At 37.4% G+C, this 17,666-nt stretch overlaps 1 protein-coding gene and 1 pseudogene across 1 annotated transcript; both read left to right on the plus strand.

The window, feature by feature from the left end:
* Nucleotides 1-589: 589 nt before the first annotated feature.
* Nucleotides 590-3,267, plus strand: LOC143397085 (periphilin-1-like; annotated as a pseudogene).
* A 5,783-nt stretch (nt 3,268-9,050) lies between these two features.
* Nucleotides 9,051-12,782, plus strand: LOC143397086 (lysozyme C-like). The gene is made up of 4 exons (XM_076853093.1): nt 9,051-9,186; nt 10,110-10,274; nt 11,883-11,961; nt 12,699-12,782. The coding sequence occupies exons 1-4, from the start codon at nt 9,051-9,053 to the stop codon at nt 12,763-12,765; spliced, it is 447 nt and encodes a 148-aa protein (XP_076709208.1). The 3' UTR covers nt 12,766-12,782.
* Nucleotides 12,783-17,666: the final 4,884 nt, after the last annotated feature.

Raw genomic sequence — 17,666 nt, forward strand, 5'->3', positions numbered from 1 at the left:
TTTGAACCATTTTCATTCTCTTTGGGTTCCCCATATCTGTCTCACTCTTTATTATTAAAGACTCAAAGGTAGGCCTCATCTGAACAATGTGATTATTTTTTTATTTTATTTTGAACAGGATTCTCAAACACTCATTCACAGCCAAGACTAGTAACCATTAAAGGTCAAGCAGAAAGAAACTTTCACTCATGCAAAATAAGGGTAACCACAAGGTGATAACCTTAATGTGGCTCAGAATCTTTCTTCCTAGGCAGATCCAGAGCACAGTTCTTTCTGAGTTCAGGTAGTGTTTGTTCGTATTCTAAGAGTGTGCTGAATCTCCTGACATGATTATCTTTGAAGGCAGCACTTGGTTGGCTAGATGTGTTTCTGTAGGTTTCAGTGTTAAAGTCATATTGCTTTATAAGTGACCTCTTATGTTCTAACATGGAACAGGAGGCAAAGCATTGTGGAAGTGGAGATAGAAAAGTTGTTCCATGAGCCTTATTTATGACAGGGAATCACTGATTTTTAACAATATAAAGTTTGGTATAGTGGTGGTAAACAGAGGATATCTTCACACATCTCCCAGCAACCCAGAGTAGTGGCTTAGAGAAGAAATGGAATGTGCTCTGAGGGACTCTATGATTATCAAAGACTTCCAGGAGAACTAGTACCTCCTCCATGTCATCCCAATGGTGGCTACCATATAGTAGTGTTGTGCCAAAGGAACCACCACTGCTAGACAAACCTGGTAAAGGAAGCTACAGTAGATATTACAATCATGTTGACTACTGAATAATGATGAGAGTCACAGGTTTTCTCATGATCAAAGAAGTGGTCCATTGTAGGAAGCCATCCGTGAAATACATGAGGACATTCTCTCAGCGTGAAAGCCAGGGAGGGATAGGCCTAGCATTGGGAACTTTTCATGGCTCTCCCATGGCAATAGATCACCCAATGCACGTGACCTTCCCCTCCACACTGCTAGAAAGGTCCCTCATAGTAGTACTGGAGATGGGTGTGTCCCTTTAGGAACTGAAAAGCCCACCTCTATCCTATTTTGGTGAAGAACATTCTATGGAAGGCCTTAGATATTTCCTGCTATAAATAAAACAGACATAGACTCCATTTTCATTTTATTTTTTTATTTGTATGTGGTGCTAAGGATCAAACCTAGTGCCTCACACATGCTAGTCAAGTCCTCTACCTCTTAGCCACAATCCCAGCCCCTCCGGCTCCATTTTTTCACAGAAGCCTGATCCGTCTCAGAGTTTGCCTGTCCTGCCCCTGCTGTTGACACTAGTTTCTGTGTTTTGTGCTCTTTTTTTCCCCCCGCTGTTTTATTTCTCTTAGCTTTTAATTCTCAGTGTTGTGATCGGCAAAAGGTTAGACTTATGCAGTTGAGGGGGAGAAATAAAGAATGTTCTCATGCTTCTGACCTTTTCAATGCTTTATTCACTTAAATCACTCAGTACAATTTCACTCTATAGGTTCTTAATCAAGAAAATGACAATCCTTTTTTAAAAAATGTTTTTATACCTTTGTTTTATTTATTTATTTTTATGTGGTGCTAAGGATCAAACCCAGGGCCCCACATGTGCTAGGCAAGTGTTCTACTGCTGAGCCACAATCCCAGCCCTGAAATGACAATCTTTAATGCTAGGCACTGCAATAGATATAATCAATTAACAGCAAAAAATGCTAGATTCATTCTAAGCATTGCAAACACACTTAATCATGACAGACTCATGACAGACATTCCCTCTGCATGCTAAGTCAAGTATCAGATCAAAAGTCTCAAGCCTTAGGCTGTAAGTCCAGCAGATGCACACTCATTCAGACCATGGTGATCAGATCAGGAGCCAAGGCAGACTTCACTTCTCAAGTGGAGCTGACAGCCAGGTGAGGAGACGGTCCTAGTGAGAAGCTGCGGCTCTCACCAGGGTCAAGGTATGGCTGTAGAATTTGAGAGCAGTGAGAAGGATGCAGAGGAACAAGCCAACGATGGGAAGAGTTGGGATGTCAATCCAGGTCCTCATCAGGCTCTCCAGCGTGAGGACATCAGTGTCAGCTGGCTGAATGTCTATTCATTTACTCCATTATTTATACTAAATTTTGGGGCTTCTGACCACCCTTTCAATCCCTATCAGCTGCCACTGGAGTTCTCAGTGATGTCATTTGCCCTGGGGTTAAAGCATCTGGTCTGGTGGTCCCCACTGATTTTCTTACCTCTTTCCCTGACGGGGTGAGGACAACATGACACAGATTTCACTCTGAGCTTGTTAGGGTGGGGAGAGGTAACTTGTTTGTGCCTGAGGGCCATACTAGAGGGCTCCATAGGTGTGCCTGTTGAGACTGCAGGTTTCAAAGTGGAGTTTTAAAATGAAGTTGCTTAGGCTCAGGCCTAAAGCCATCCTTACACTCAGCCACTTCTTTCCACCGAGGGGAATTCCATTCTCACTGCTTTTGCAAGACATGGGAGGGAGTCCACCTCACAGAGGAGATGAATCTGGCTTTACGAGGACAAGAGATGATTGTTCTGTAAACCCACAGCTTGAGGACAGGGACATGAGGGATGGATTTGGAAGAAAAAGCTCCACTGTTTGCATTACACAATACGCCAATCTCCTCATAAAAGAGAGGCTCCTGTTGCACACTGGTAGGAAGAAAGGACCCTCCACACAGCAGATCTGGCTCTTGGCTCAATAGAAGCAGCTTCTCTCTAGAATGAAGCAAAACTTACTCTCTCCATCAGTCTCATAGAGGTGAAAAAAGACCTAACAAGTCTTTAAAAATTTCAAGAGACATTTGCCCTCAGGAGTTCCTTCATTGAAGGTGTTAGAAAAACTCAAGAAGCTATGTAAAAAGGAACTTGCTGACTGCAAGCAAATGCACTGCCAAAAAGTTTAGCAATCAGATGAAAGTAGCTTGCCTGAAATTTCTGAGTTTGAGGCGGGATCCACAGCACTGTTTTTCACTAACCAGCCAAAGAACCAGAGTCACATGCAACAGATGGCATAGAAGTATTTGAAGACAATCAGCTAACAGTTGCTCTATAGCAATAGCATCAAAACCCAAAGAGACCAAACAGGTTGACCAACAGGACCAGAAGCATTTCAGATGGTGGTGAAAATGCTGCTTGCAAATGATTCTTCATTAGAGAAGTCTACAGAGTTTGCACTGAGGCAGAATTTGATTGCAATAGATGAGTGCTGTGTTGGAAAACCCAAGCTTTTCACTGCAGAGTATGATTGTTCTTCTCAAGATTTTGTAGAGCCTTTTTAGAAGGTTTAGTGCTCAGGCAAAAAATAAAATAAAAATGTTTCTAAATTTTCCCCCATTGTTCAATCCTTAATATATGGAATTTTTGTAATGAAGAGAAATACTTCATGCTAGCTGACCACATTTCCAGTATCAAATAAACATCTAAAACAATCTGCTTAAAGTATTTTAATTAGAAGTTTCTTGTTTTGGAATTTGTTTGTATTTTTTGAGGTTTTTTTTTTTTGGGCGGGGGAGGGTGAACAATCTATACCCATCCCTCATCCTTGCCCTCTACCCAAATGATGGTCAATTAAATTTTTAAGCTTGAACAAAGCAGTCCTGGGGTGCAGCTCTGTGTACTAACTCCTTCCTATTCTATAGTCTTCCATTTACAGATTAGAGATCATTTCACTCAAACATTACTAGTCTTTTTTTTAATATTTTATTTTATTTTTTTAGTTGTAGTTGGACACAATACCTTTATTTTATTTATGATAAAATAGGATCAAGCCCAGGGCCTTGCACGTGCTTGGCGAGCACTTTATGGCTGAGCCACATCCCCAGCCCCACATTACTAGTCTTTTTGCATTTCATAGTGAAGATATCATGTGGAAATGTTGGAATTTGAATTGTGGTGTTATTGACTTGTGCTCGCTTTCCTTAGGCTTTGTAACTTTTAATAAGTCAATGTGTCCTATCCTGAGTACTTAAGTATCTTAGAGAAGATTTGCTTTGAAAATACATCTCAATGATAAAATAGAGACACCTTAGAATAAAATCTTTCTTTCCAAGTAAATGAACTCAATGTGTCTCTTCCAAAATGCCCCTGAAACTTTTGCCTACTCTTACTGCTGGGTAGTCTTCAACAGTATCAAATACAAGACTAAGAGAAGGGGCAATTTTAGATGAACAATAAGGGATATTTAAAACTGAGATTTTTCAAAACCCCTCAGATCAGTACAGTAAACATTTAAAATATACAGGAGAACAGGAGTTTTATTTATTCTAAGGTTCATACTACCTGTCAGGAAACAGATTGATAACATGCTCTTGATTAAGTCATTTTCAGAATTATTCTGTTTTTAATCTGTGTAATCTGATGAGTTTTTTGTTCTGCTGACTCTTAGAGGTTCTTAGACATTCAAAAGAAATCTTGAAAGAAAGAGAAGAACAGGCAGTAATCCCCCCACAGCCAGCCTTACCAAGCCAGGCTGTGTCATCAGCCCTTCTAGTGGGCCATTCAAATCACAGGTTAGTTGAAAACCTAACAGGGACCCATTAGGACACTCTACTCATTTTCTGGTCACTTCCAGTAGCCCAGTGCCATTGAGCTAAAATATATAATCTGGTGACATTAGCAAGGAAACCTTAAAAATCATGTTTGTTGTTACTAGCCAATTTCATTATCCTCCCATCCTCCTTCCTTTTCTCCTCTATTCTACTTTAATTTTGGTATTCTTTTTATTTTTTTTTTACTTACCCCAGAGTACATCAAGGATATTCTAAAAGTAGAAATAGCAGTGTGAATAATTTCAATGGCTTCTCTCAGGGGTGCCCCCAAATATGTATTGTGCCATTCCACATATTTAAAAACTAATGAGTGAGTACATTTTTTTAATTTCATAAGGGAGAATACCTTGAATTTTTATTTTTCTCTTTGAGAGATTGTATTTAACTATCTTATAAAACATAAGTAAAATGAAATCCCACATATTATCTCTGATATTTTTTCTTAAAGTGTAAAGTGATATATTTGTTACAAACCTTAAAAAGATTAAGAAACTATTGATGTCATTTCTCCTGTCCCCTGTGTTTTGTTTTTCTTAAATATTCTGGTCCCAGGATTTAGGTTCTTTGGTTGGTATGTCACAAGTTTGAAAATAAAATCTTTATCCAGAGATGTAAGTTGTTTAACACATTCAAATTAATAAACATAATTCATCACCTAAATAGAATTAATGACAAAAATCACTAAGTCATGTCAATAGATGCAGATAAAGCATTTGACAAAATCCAGTACCCATTCATGATAAAAACACTGAAGAAAGTAGGAATAGTATGAATTTACCTCAACATCATAAAGGCTATATATGAAAAAACCTAAGCCAACCTCATAGTGAGTGGAGAAAAACTGAAACCCTTTCTTTTAAATCTGGAACAAGATTTTAAAATCACCACTCTTATTGAATATAGTGCTTGAAATTCTAGCCAAAGCAATTAAACAAGAGGAGGAAATGAAAGGACTAAAAATAAGAAAGGAAGAAGTCAAATTGTCACTGTTTGAAGATGAGATACTCCTATACTTAAAAGATCCCCAAAACCCCAGCAAAAGACTACTCCAGCTACTAAACAAATTCAACAAAGTAGCAGGCTACAAAATCAACACACAAAAATTAATAGATTCCCTACACCAAAATTGAATCTGCTGAGAAAGAAATCAGGAAAACAGTACCATTTATAATTGCCTAAAAACAAAAAAAACAACCTAGGAATACATCTGGCTAAGGAGGTGAATAACCTCCACATGAAAACAATAAAAAAGTGAAGAAAAAAGTTGAATGAGGCACAAGAAAATGGAAAGACCTCCCATGCTCGTGGATAAGCAGAATTAATATTGCTAAAATGGCTTAATTGGCTTAATATTGCTAAAATGGCTGTGCATGCTGGCACATCCCAGTGTCTCGAGTGACTGAGACAGAGGATCATGAGTTCAAAGCCAGCCTCAAACAGCGAGGAACTAAGCAACTCATTGAGACCCTGACTTTAAAATAAACTACAAAGTAGGGCTGGGAATGTGGCTCAGCTGTTGAATGCCTGGTACAAGAACTAAGAAAAATGGCAGAATTAACGAAGGCAATATGCAGATTCAATGCAATCCCCATCAAAACAATAATGACATTCTTCACACAACTAGAAAAAAACAGTCCTAAAATTTACTTGGAAAAATAAAAGACCCAGAATAGCCAAAACAATTTTAAGTCAAAATAAGAAATGCTAGATGCATTGCAACACCTAATTTCAAATTATACTACAGAGGGATAGTAACAAAAACTGTTTGATACTGGCACAAAAACAGACACATAGACCAATGGATAGAATACACAAATATAAACCTACATATCTACAGTCTTGGATCCTTGACAAAGGTGCCAAAAACATACATTGGTGAAAAGACAGCCCCCTTAACAAACTGTGCTGAGAAAACTGGGTATCCATATATGGAAAACAAGAATAGACCCTTATCCCTCATCCTGCACAAAAATCAACTCAAAACGGGTCAAAGACCTAGGAATTAGGCCAGAAACTATTCAGCTCCTAAAAGAAAACATAGGGTCATCACTCCAGCATATAGAGACAGGCAAATACTTGCTCAATAGGACCCCTAAAGTTCAGGAAATAATACCAAAAGTTAATAAATGAGATGGCATCAAATTAACAAACTTCTGTAAAACAAAGGAAACAATTAAGAACATTAAGAGGGGGGCTGGGGATGTGGCTCAAGCGTTAGCGCGCTCGCCTGGAATGCGTGCGGCCCGGGTTCGATTCTCAGCACCACGTACAAACAAAGATGTTGTGTCCGCCAATAACTAAAATAAATAAATAAATATTAAAAAAAAAAAAAAAAAGAACATTAAGAGGGGCTAAGGTTGTGGCTCAGCGATAGAGTGCTCACCTAGCACGTGCAAGGACCTGAGTTCGATCCTCAGCACCACATAAAAATAAATAAATAAAGAAAGAAAGAATTGTGTCCATCTGCAACTAAAAAATAAATTTTAAAAAAAGAACATGAAGAAAGAACTTACAGAATGAGAGAAAATTTTTGCCAGCTACACTTCTGACAGGATTAATATCTAGAATATATAGCAAATTCAAAAGAATTAACACTAAAAAGTCAAGAAACCCAATTAATAAATGATCAAATGAATTAAACAGACATTTCACAAAATAATAAATACAAATAGCCAACAAGTATATGGAAATATGTTCAACATCATTAGCAATTAAGTAAATGCAAATCAAAACTACATTGAGATTGCACCTCATACCAGTCAGAATGGCAGTTATCAAGAATACAAGAAATAATACTGTCATGTATATCTAAAAAGAACAAAAATTTTAAAACAGGAAAAAAGAATACAAGCAATTATAAATGCTGGAGAAGATGTGAAGAAAAAGAAATACTTTACACTGTTGGTAGAATTGCAAATTAATACAACCACTCTGAAAATCAGTATGGAGGTTCCTCCAAAGAATAAGCATGGGACCACCATAGGAACCATCTATAGTACTCTTTGGTATTTATCCTGAACAATTAAAGTTGTCATACTGTAGTGATACATGTCTACCCATTATTTTGATGACAGCACAATTCACAATAGCCAAACTATAAAACCAGCCTAGGTGTCCAACAACAGACAAATGGATAAAGAAAATATATATACACAATGGAGTTTTTTTCAGTCATCAAGAAGTCAAAAGTAGGTCATTTTCAGGAAAATGGATGGAACTTGAGACCATCATGTTAAGCGAAATAATCCAAAGTCAAAAGGTCAAGTTCATATTTTTTTTCTCATAAACATGGAAATTAGAGAGGACAAAGGAAAAGAAAGGTGGGGAGTGATAGCATGAAAAGCAAAGGGAGATATTAGACAATTATATTATTGTGGTATGTGCAGGTACTAATACGAGACAACAAATCCCACCATTATGTACAACTATGATGCACTGAGAAAAAAGAAAAGATAAGAAAGCCTGAGAAAATACCAGAGACAAAGGAGTTCTTCACTTAAATTCATTTTTTAAAAAATGTCTTACTAACAGATATGTTTAAATGTAGGATCAATGGGTAATCTTTGCCTCTTCCTTTCCCTCCAATTTCATTCAACATTTAAACTCTTTCTAAGCTTGCCATCAGCATTATTCTCCTAGGCTTGACAGTGTTGACTTTGTTGGGAATTTTCCTTTTCCTTTACTGTGTTTTAAAGCCAAATTATAGGATATATTCAGATGTATACCAGAGTATCTATTTTGTAAAATGTTCTGGATTAAAGATTTGTTTGTAAATTATCCACTGTTTTTCAGTATAGCTGACAGATGTGATAAAATTTTCATTTCCTTACCATGAAACCTTGATGATCAACATGGGGAAAGCTGATATTGTAGATCTTTTAGTGAATTTTAAAAGTTCAAAATAAAGCAACCAAGTTTAAATAAAATTATATAGATATGTAAATATCTTATAATAGTAACAAAAACACACCAAAGTAAAAAATTGGCTGAATAATTTGTCATCATGCTATATAACTTTGAAGACAACAGGGATATGTGTCATGTCTATTTACTTGAAAATATATATGTAAAGGAATAATTTTGCATGGAAAATATCAATAGAAATAGTGAAAACAGACAAAAGAATAGAGTAAAAAAATAAAGAAACAGCTGATTTTAAGTTGTACAAAATAGTCATTGTCTTTTCTTTAAAGTGGTTAAAATTAATAGTGAAATTGAATTTCCTGTTTTGGAAATGGTGCTGTTTTCCCAATTCTTCCTGAGCCAAAGCTTTAAACAACATCATGACTTTGTTTTCTTGTAGATTAATTCTCAGAACATCATAATATCTGTCTTCAAACATTAAAAAAAAAAAAACCATTCAAGGGTGGTGAACCAATAAGTAGTTCCTGCTCTGCACACAGCTCCAAAGGTATAGTAGCCCCCAACCACTAGAGGAAGAAGGAAGTTCTAAGATGTTAAATACTGAGGCCAGCTTCCCTAGGTAAGCTTAGTGGTCTGACTTTCCAGTCAACATGAAGGCTTTTCTGATTCTGGGGTTTCTTCTCCTCTCTGTCATAGTCCAGGGCAAGGTCTATGAAAGGTGTGAGTTGGCCAGAACTCTAAAAGAACTTGGATTGGATGGCTACTACGGAATCAGCCTGGCAAACTGTAAGTTGGGTCTTCCTCTTTGTTTTTACAATGATTGAAAACATCATTTTGGTCCTCTAGAATTAGATACCTGCTGGAGGGATGTGGGTATTATTCATTTTAAGTTGATTAATCTTCATTTTCTTGCACAACATTCAAAATATGCCATGATGAAAAGTTACTGTATAGCATACTCCATATTCTCCAATCTCTGTACTTTTCAGATTGACCTCAAACATTTCCCCTTCCACAGCTATTTGTAAATGAATGAGCAAGTAAGTACATGAATGGGTGGTTGAACAAAATCACAGAATAGCCTTTCCTATTCCATAATTCTTGGTTTCAAGATTCAAACTTAACATCCAAATTCACCTTTAGGTATTACAAGAAAATCACTCTCAGAAAAATCCTTAAATGTTTCTAATAAAGCATTTTCCCATCAGCCTATGTATCTGCTATGAATTTGTACAACCTTCTCAACAGCTCCATTTTCTGTTCTAGGCTCAATGTTGTCTGAGAGATGAGAACAAGAGGAAGGCAAAAGTGATGGAAAAATAGCAATTTAAAGATTTTAAAAAGTACCTTATCTTGCTTCACATTCTTATAAACTGATTTGAGCTACAAAAGGATACTCCTAGGGACCCTCTATAACAAAGGTGTTGAGGCAGGCAGGCATGGTGGCTCAGACCTGTAGTCCCAGCTACTTGGGAGGTTGAGGTGGAAGGATCACTTGAGACAGGAGACCACCCTGGGAACCCAGTGAGACCCTGTCTCAAACAACAAAACAACCCTAACCTGTTACTGATATTTTGTCAATTAAACACATCTTGTACTTACAAAGTAAGTCTCTAGTAAAATACAATTAGTTGCATAGAATTGGTTTTGATACACAGTATATAAATCAGTTGGTGTTGCTATTTATTACAAAAACAATTTCTTTTCAGGGATGTGTCTGGCCAACTGGGAGAGTAGTTATAACACCAGAGCTACAAACTACAACCCTGGAGACCAAAGTACTGACTATGGGATATTCCAGATCAATAGCCACTACTGGTGTAATGATGGCAAAACCCCAAATGCAGTTAATGCCTGTGGTATATCCTGCAATGGTAAGACTAGATAATATTTGAGTGATGGCACAAGAACTACCTGCATATATTTACAAGAACAGATGTTCAAGCAAATCAAATAGCCTTGTAAGGGTTTGTCAGGGAGCTAGAAAAATATCCATCTCAACTTCTAGAAAGTGATTGTTATCCTCAAAATTCCCTGTATAGAAACCTAGGGCTGGGGATTTAGCTCAGTGGTAGAGTGCCTGCTCATTTATTGTTAATGGCCTTATTAAAGCTTTTCTAAAACTTTGCCATTCCATGTATTCACTGAGAATGGCTTAGGGATCTTTTGATTGTGTGATCCTTTTGATTGTTTTATGCATTATTTTGAAAGGTCCTACGTATGTAGAAAGTTAGATTTTCAGATAATGAATACCCAGATGACTGTACACTTTCAACAATAATTAACATCTTTCCATAGATTCTTCTTGTATGTATATATACATTTTGCTGAGAGATTTTAAGGTGAATTAGAAATGTTGATATTTTATTTCTAAATCCTCTAGCTTGAATCTCCAAAATACACAATTCCTAAATAATCATTATCACACCTAAAACATTACCTCATGTATTTATGTACTTGGGATGAAACATTGTGTTTTAATAAGAAAAAGAACTCTCAAGGTTTGTTACATATATAAGGTATGAAAGTATTAGACTCCTGAACTCACGAAAATAGAAATAGCATGTACAAATTTTAGTGTATAAAATAGTGCATACATATTGCAGACTTGATATTTTAAAAATATTAAATGTTAAAATTCCCAAGAGAAAATCAATTTTATAAAATTATTTTTAACTTAGCTGATTTACTTAAAAATTGCTTTTGTATTGTATAATAATCTATGGTCATTGAATAATATTTAGAAAAATATAAGCAAGATGAAATAGCATGCACAGTCTTACTACCCAGAGATTTATAACCATGGATAATTTTTGGTGCATACTCTTTCTGAATGTATTTCAACATGTAAAGTTATATTAAACATATACATATCCAGATACAAATGTGTTTTTACAAAAATTAAATTTTATTATACACCTTGCTCTACAAATATCATCTATTCACATAAATTATTTCCATATCAATGTGATTATTTGAAAGGGAGACAGAATCCACTGTTAGGCTGTTTCCACTTTTCCCTTTTATGAATTGCTACAAATGGCTTTATGGATACATGTAAGGAGTTTCAATATATATTTCTCTCTCTCTCTCTCTCTCTTTAAATTCTTTTTTAACTTTTGTGCATATTGCCACTGAGACATATTCCCAGACCTTTTATTATTTCTTTGGGATATAACATCAGTGGTAGAATTGCTGAGTAAAAAATTTGGGGGCATGTATTTTTTCACAGTGTGCAAAGAGGACTTTCTTCCATATTAATTAATAATTCCAGGCCTCCAACAACTTTAGTAATTGAGAAACACTGTGTTATTTCACGTCAATAACAAAAAAATTAAGAGGAAGTTTTCCCAACAAACACAGATATATAAATTCTTGGCTTGGTATGCTTTCCTCTTCCCAACATAATAAAACTGGCTAAGTATAAACTTCCAAGGAAATTGCTAGAACATCCTTTTCATGCCTCACCACCTCTCTTCCAGCTCTGTTGCAAGATGACATCTCTCTAGACGTGACTTGTGCAAAGAGGGTTATCCGTGACCCACAAGGCATTAGAGCATGGTATGTTTTAAGGTTTGAAAGGGGAAACTGTTTTACCCTACTGTTGATATATGCAGTGAGAGAAAAAATTCAAAGACCTAAGTGTCCTTCTGAATGTTAAGTTGTCCTGTGGGGCCTAAGGGACACAATGTATTACCTCCTTCAGAAGAGACAATCTGCTTGAACTGATTCACAGTCTTGTACATTTATTCCTCTATAGATTTTAGGGATTTCTAGAGTTTTAAATATTCTCCACACTCTACTAGTTCCTGGTCATATCTTTTTTTGGGGGGAAAGTGGGAGGTTTGTATAAGGGATAGAATCAGGAAACTTAACCACTGATCCACAGCCCCAGTCCTTTTTAATTTTTTATTTGGAGACAGGACCTCACTAAATTGCTAAGGCTGTCTTTGAACTTGCAGTCCTCCTGCCTCAGACTCCTGAGCTGCTACAGTTACAGGCATGCACCCCATGTCGGCCTCCTTGTCATATTTGAAACAATTTGTGGAATAAGTAAATGTTCCATGCACATAACTCAACATTTGTGTTCAGCATTCTGTGCCCTATGGGTCCCTCTGAGGAGGAGCAAAGCACCTTGTATACTCATCTCCACTTAATCAGTAGCAGTACCTGGGTCTAATTGTAGCCTGAATGATATTTTTGGATAGGATCTTTTGCTCCCACAAAGAGATTTAAGTATGTACACTGCAATGCAGATATGTTTTAACCTTTGCTTGTGTTTTCCCTTTTCTCTGCAGGGTGGCATGGAGAAACCATTGTCAAAACCGCGACCTCACTCAGTATATTCAGGGCTGTGGAGTGTAACTGCAAAATTTTCCTTCTTCTTCAGCTCATTTTGTCTCTTTGCACCATTACACCACTAATGTAGTGTGTCACACTACCATTGTTTCCCCTTCAAAAAAGTAGCATTATTACAGAAGCAGGAACAAAATATAGCCTTTCTCCTAAGAGCCATGCCATTCATAATTTGTGTTTTACTTAATACTAACCCCCCATTTTCAGCTTACTAATAAAGCTAATGCTGGTGAAAAACTTACCTACAACCTTGATTATCAAATAATCTACAGTACATTTGGTTTTTTATTAAAGATATAATCAAGACTTAATCTTAAATGATACAAGTATTTCCCAATATTAGACAACAATACAAAAAAGGCTATCTAAAAACCAATGGAATTTAGGCAACATCCAAACTGTGTAGCATCCAATGCCTTCCATCTATACAGTCATCTCCAAAAATAGGAAAATTAACCACTCTCTTGGGCAATATAAAATTCTTAAAGGATTGGAAAGCCAATGCCTAAAGTGAAGACTAATCGAAGGAAAAATGTGTTTGCACAAAATGTGTGACATTTGGTTTAAGAATTTTCCATTTATGCAGCTTTACAAACACACTCACAATTTATATATCAATCTGTTTTAAGCTTTGAAAGAACACTTACCTGCATCTGACTGATCATGAAGCCATGGAGGGATTAAATGGGCTGTGCTATTCCCCAATTTTACTAACTTAGATTCATGCATTTCATCTAAATCTGAGACAGAAAAGCTTGCATAACTAATTAACCACGGGAGTGAAATTACGCATACTGTAAAATACAAATGTTATCATTAAATGGTTGCATTGCATATTTTGTCTGTCCTTGTTTAGACCCCTTGTTTGGTGTCTGGAGGGAAAAAAAATCACATATATTACAAAAAGAGAAAAGAAAGAACTTGGTACTCTTAATGTCTTCTATATCCTCACCTGCACTGAAAGCTGGCAATGGCTGGAGGAAAATCCACAAGCAGGCTAATAAACCTTACTTTGAATCCATAACCATGCATCTCATATGGCCTCAAGTCAGCATGGTCACCTCAGTCACTTCTCTGGATTCTTCCTGTGTTGTCCCCCTTTCCAAAATGACTATGATTATTTCACTTCTCCCATTCTTTGTTGAGAGCCCAACACACACATCTGATACCCTCTCTGCCCCCTAACCTTCCACCATCCTCTGCTCTTAGCAGATAACCTTTGCTTATATATAACATTAAAAAAAAAAAAAAAAAGCCATTTCAAAGAAGCACTACAAAGTTCTCCCCCTGTCACCAACCAGCAGTCACACCTTCCCCTCACTGATCCTTCCTTCCCTCCCACTGTTTCTGGGATGAAGGGCCTTTGCTCCTGGCAAAGGCAGCATCTCCACATGCAGCCTCTGTCCCATGCCTCACAACTCCCAGCTAAGCTGAGTTTCTCCCTCTCTGCTCCATCACCTCCGTCATTGTGCAAAGGGCCCCAGCATTCTCCCATCCTACAAAGAACATTCCACTGACCCTACACCACCCTCCAAGTATAACCTCAGCCTCTGCTGTCTCTATGGCAAGACTTCTAGGGGAGAAGCGTATCCCCACCTCCCATCTCTCTTCAGCTCTTTCCAATCTAGCTTCTGTCTCACTCAGCCATGTCTGCTGCCCTAGGACTTTTCCTATGACCTGGGTGCAATTCCAGTGATCATCTGCTCTTCCTACTTGATCTCTCATCAGCATTTAGCTGAGTGAACCACTTCATATCACTAGAAGCTTTTTCTCTCTCACCTTCTTGCTTATATCCGACTTCACAGGTTGCTCCTTCTCAGTTCCTCTTTCCCACTCTTTCTCTGCTATTTCATTCCTTTTTAAAATATTTTTAGTTGTAGAGAGACACAATACCTTTAATTAATTTATTTATTTTTATGTGGTACTGAGGATGAAACTCCATGTTTCCCATGTGCTAATCAAGGGCTCTACCATTGAGCCACAGGCCCTCTGCTACTCCATTACTGAATGTGTGAATGTCCAAGGGCTCAAGCCTATAACCATTTGATATGCAAAAAATTTTACTTATTCATTTACGGGGTCCCCTCTTGTCCATGATTTTATTCTCCATTGTTTCAGTTATCATGGTCAACTGTGACCCAGAAATATTAAGTGAAAGTTCCAGAATGAAACAATTGATACATTTTGAATTGCATGCCATAGGGAGTAGTGTGATGAAATCTCCCACTGACCTGCTCTGCCCTGTATGGAACATAAGTCTTTCTTTATTGCACCATCCTTTATTGCCTCCTGATCATTACTCATTTAGTAGCCAACTCAGCTACCAGATTAGCTGTGAGAGTATCCAAGTGCTTATGTTCAAGCCCCTTATTTTACTTAATACAGTAATTGTTCTATTTAATTTTTAGTTATTGTTAGTCTACTGTGTCTAATTCATATATTTATAATTTATAAATTAAGCTTTGTCATCAATAGCCAATAAAATAAAAAACACAGTACATACAGGGTTCTGTACTGCCTGTGGTTTCAGATAGCCACCTGGGGTTTTGGAATATATCCCTTAGGAATAAGGGACAACTATTGTATTAATATTTCCTCAACAAATTATAACTTCAAAAAGGATAGTTTTTCCACTTGTTAAAAGCATTGAATTGGGCTGGTGGGCACAATACCTCAGTGGTAAAGCAGCTTGGCTAGCAGGCAGGAGACCCTGGGTTTGATCCCTAGTACCACAATAAAAGAGAAAGAGAGAGAGAAACACACACACACACACACACACACACACACACACACACACACACAGGGTCTTACTTTCTTCCTGATCTTTCCATCTTTCTTCCCCCTCAGGCTGAGAAGGAAGAGCAAGCTCTGGTCCTGGCCTGAGGGAGAACACTGAGAGTTGAACTGCTCCACATGGACTTACAACCAGTCTTCCTGTTCATAGCCCTGCCATACACTCCTGCCTCAGAGTTGCCTTAGTCTTTTCCCAGTTCTAGGAAAACAGTCACCTTGCTTTGTATTCATGTCCCCTTCTACAGGCACTCATGTGTCAGCTAGACCCATCATCCTAAATTGCCCTTCACCCTCTGGATTATAAAATTGTATTACATTTCTCATCGTCATCGCTTCTGCTTTTCATGGCCCTTGTAGACTTGTGCCTTTTAAATCTTCTTTGGGTGATATTTTCATGGGATGTGCAAGAAATGTGAGATGGTTCTATCCCATTGAACATTCTAACAATATCATAAATTGTGGCAAATCTTTACTTTAAAGATGACTTAGTTTTGGGGAATAGTCAAAGTCTGTGAGATCCTTCCTCATCTCCTATTTGCCAGTCCTGAAGTCCCCAACATTCACCATAATTAATTATTTTTCCTCAATTGTAAGAAAAAATAAAGACAAAATTCTGAATTGTGAATAATTAATAAATTATTATCTATTGGAATAGGACAAAATTGTCTGGGATCTAAAGACATCTTTTCTGAAAAGACAAGAGACTCATATTTCATCAAATAAAACATGCAGAATATTCAGAACTTCTGGGGGAAAATTCTCTGCCCCATCATACCTACTTGCTCTTTTATTTTTAAATAGCTTGCTCATTATTTCAATTGAAATAATAACAGTATGAGTTGAATGTTATCATTTCCCTTAACTCCCGTCCCAGCTAAAGGAGTGTGGATGTAGCTCAGTTGTCAAGTGCTCCCTGACATAAAAAATAAAAAGACCCGGGGCATAGGGGTGTAAACACGTCTTCCCTTTGAAGTAGTCACAATATATCAGGCAGGGTATCTTGGCTATCAGTTTGGCTCTTGGTGGCAAGCAAATATTTGCTTATTCTATCCTCAAAACATGTAAGTCCATCAAACACTTGAAAAGAAAACTTAACCTCATCAGCAGAAGGCTTAAACCAAGACAGATAATAATGGATGTTCTGTTTTGTTTTTCCAGTACTGGGGACTGAACCCAGGGCGTCTCACAGTGCTAGGCAAGTGCCCTACCACTGGGCCACATCCCCAGCCCACAGCTGGGTATTCTCAAGTGAGTGAGGAAGGATACAAAGGGAACCAGAGACTATCTCTTTGAACCATTTTCATTCTCTTTGGGTCTCCCGAATCTGTCTCACTCTTTATTATTAAAGACTCAAAGGTAGGCCTCATCTGAACAATGTGATTATTTTTTTTTAATTTTTGAACAGGATTCTCAAACACTCATTCACAGCGAAAGCTAGTAACCATTAAAGGTCAAGCAGAAAGAAACTTTCACTCATGCAAAATAAGGGTAACCACAAAGTTTTAACCTTGATGTGGCTCAGAATCTTTTCTTCCTAGGCAGATCCACAGCACAGTTCTTTCTGAGTTCAGGAAGTGTTTGTTCATATTCTGAGAGTGTGCTGAACCTCCTGACATGATTATCTTTGAAGGCAGCACTTGGTTGGATAAATGTGTTTCTGTGGGTTTCAGTGGTAAAGTCCTATTGCTTTATAAGTGACCTCTTGTGTTCTAACATGGAACAGGAGGCAAAGCATTGTGGAAGTGGAGATATAGGAACGTTGTTCCATGAGCCTTATTTAAGATAAGAAATCACTAATTTTTAATAATATAAATCATGGGATAGTGGTGGTGAGCAAAGGACTATCTTCACACATCTCCCAGCAACCCAGAGTAGTAGCTTAGAGAAGAAATGGAATGTGCTCTGAGGAACCCTATGATTATGAAAGACTTCCAGGAGAACCAGTACCTCCTCCATGTCACCCCAATGGTGGCTACCATATAGTAGTGTTGTGCCAAAGGAACCACCACTGCTAGACAAACCTGGTGAAGGATGCTAAGTAAACATTACAGTCATGTTGACTACTGAATAATAATGAAGATAACAGCTTTTCTCATGATCAAAAAAGTGGTCCATCT

The sequence above is a fragment of the Callospermophilus lateralis genome, chromosome 4 (genome assembly GCF_048772815.1).
Source record: "Callospermophilus lateralis isolate mCalLat2 chromosome 4, mCalLat2.hap1, whole genome shotgun sequence".
NCBI lineage: Eukaryota > Metazoa > Chordata > Mammalia > Rodentia > Sciuridae > Callospermophilus > Callospermophilus lateralis.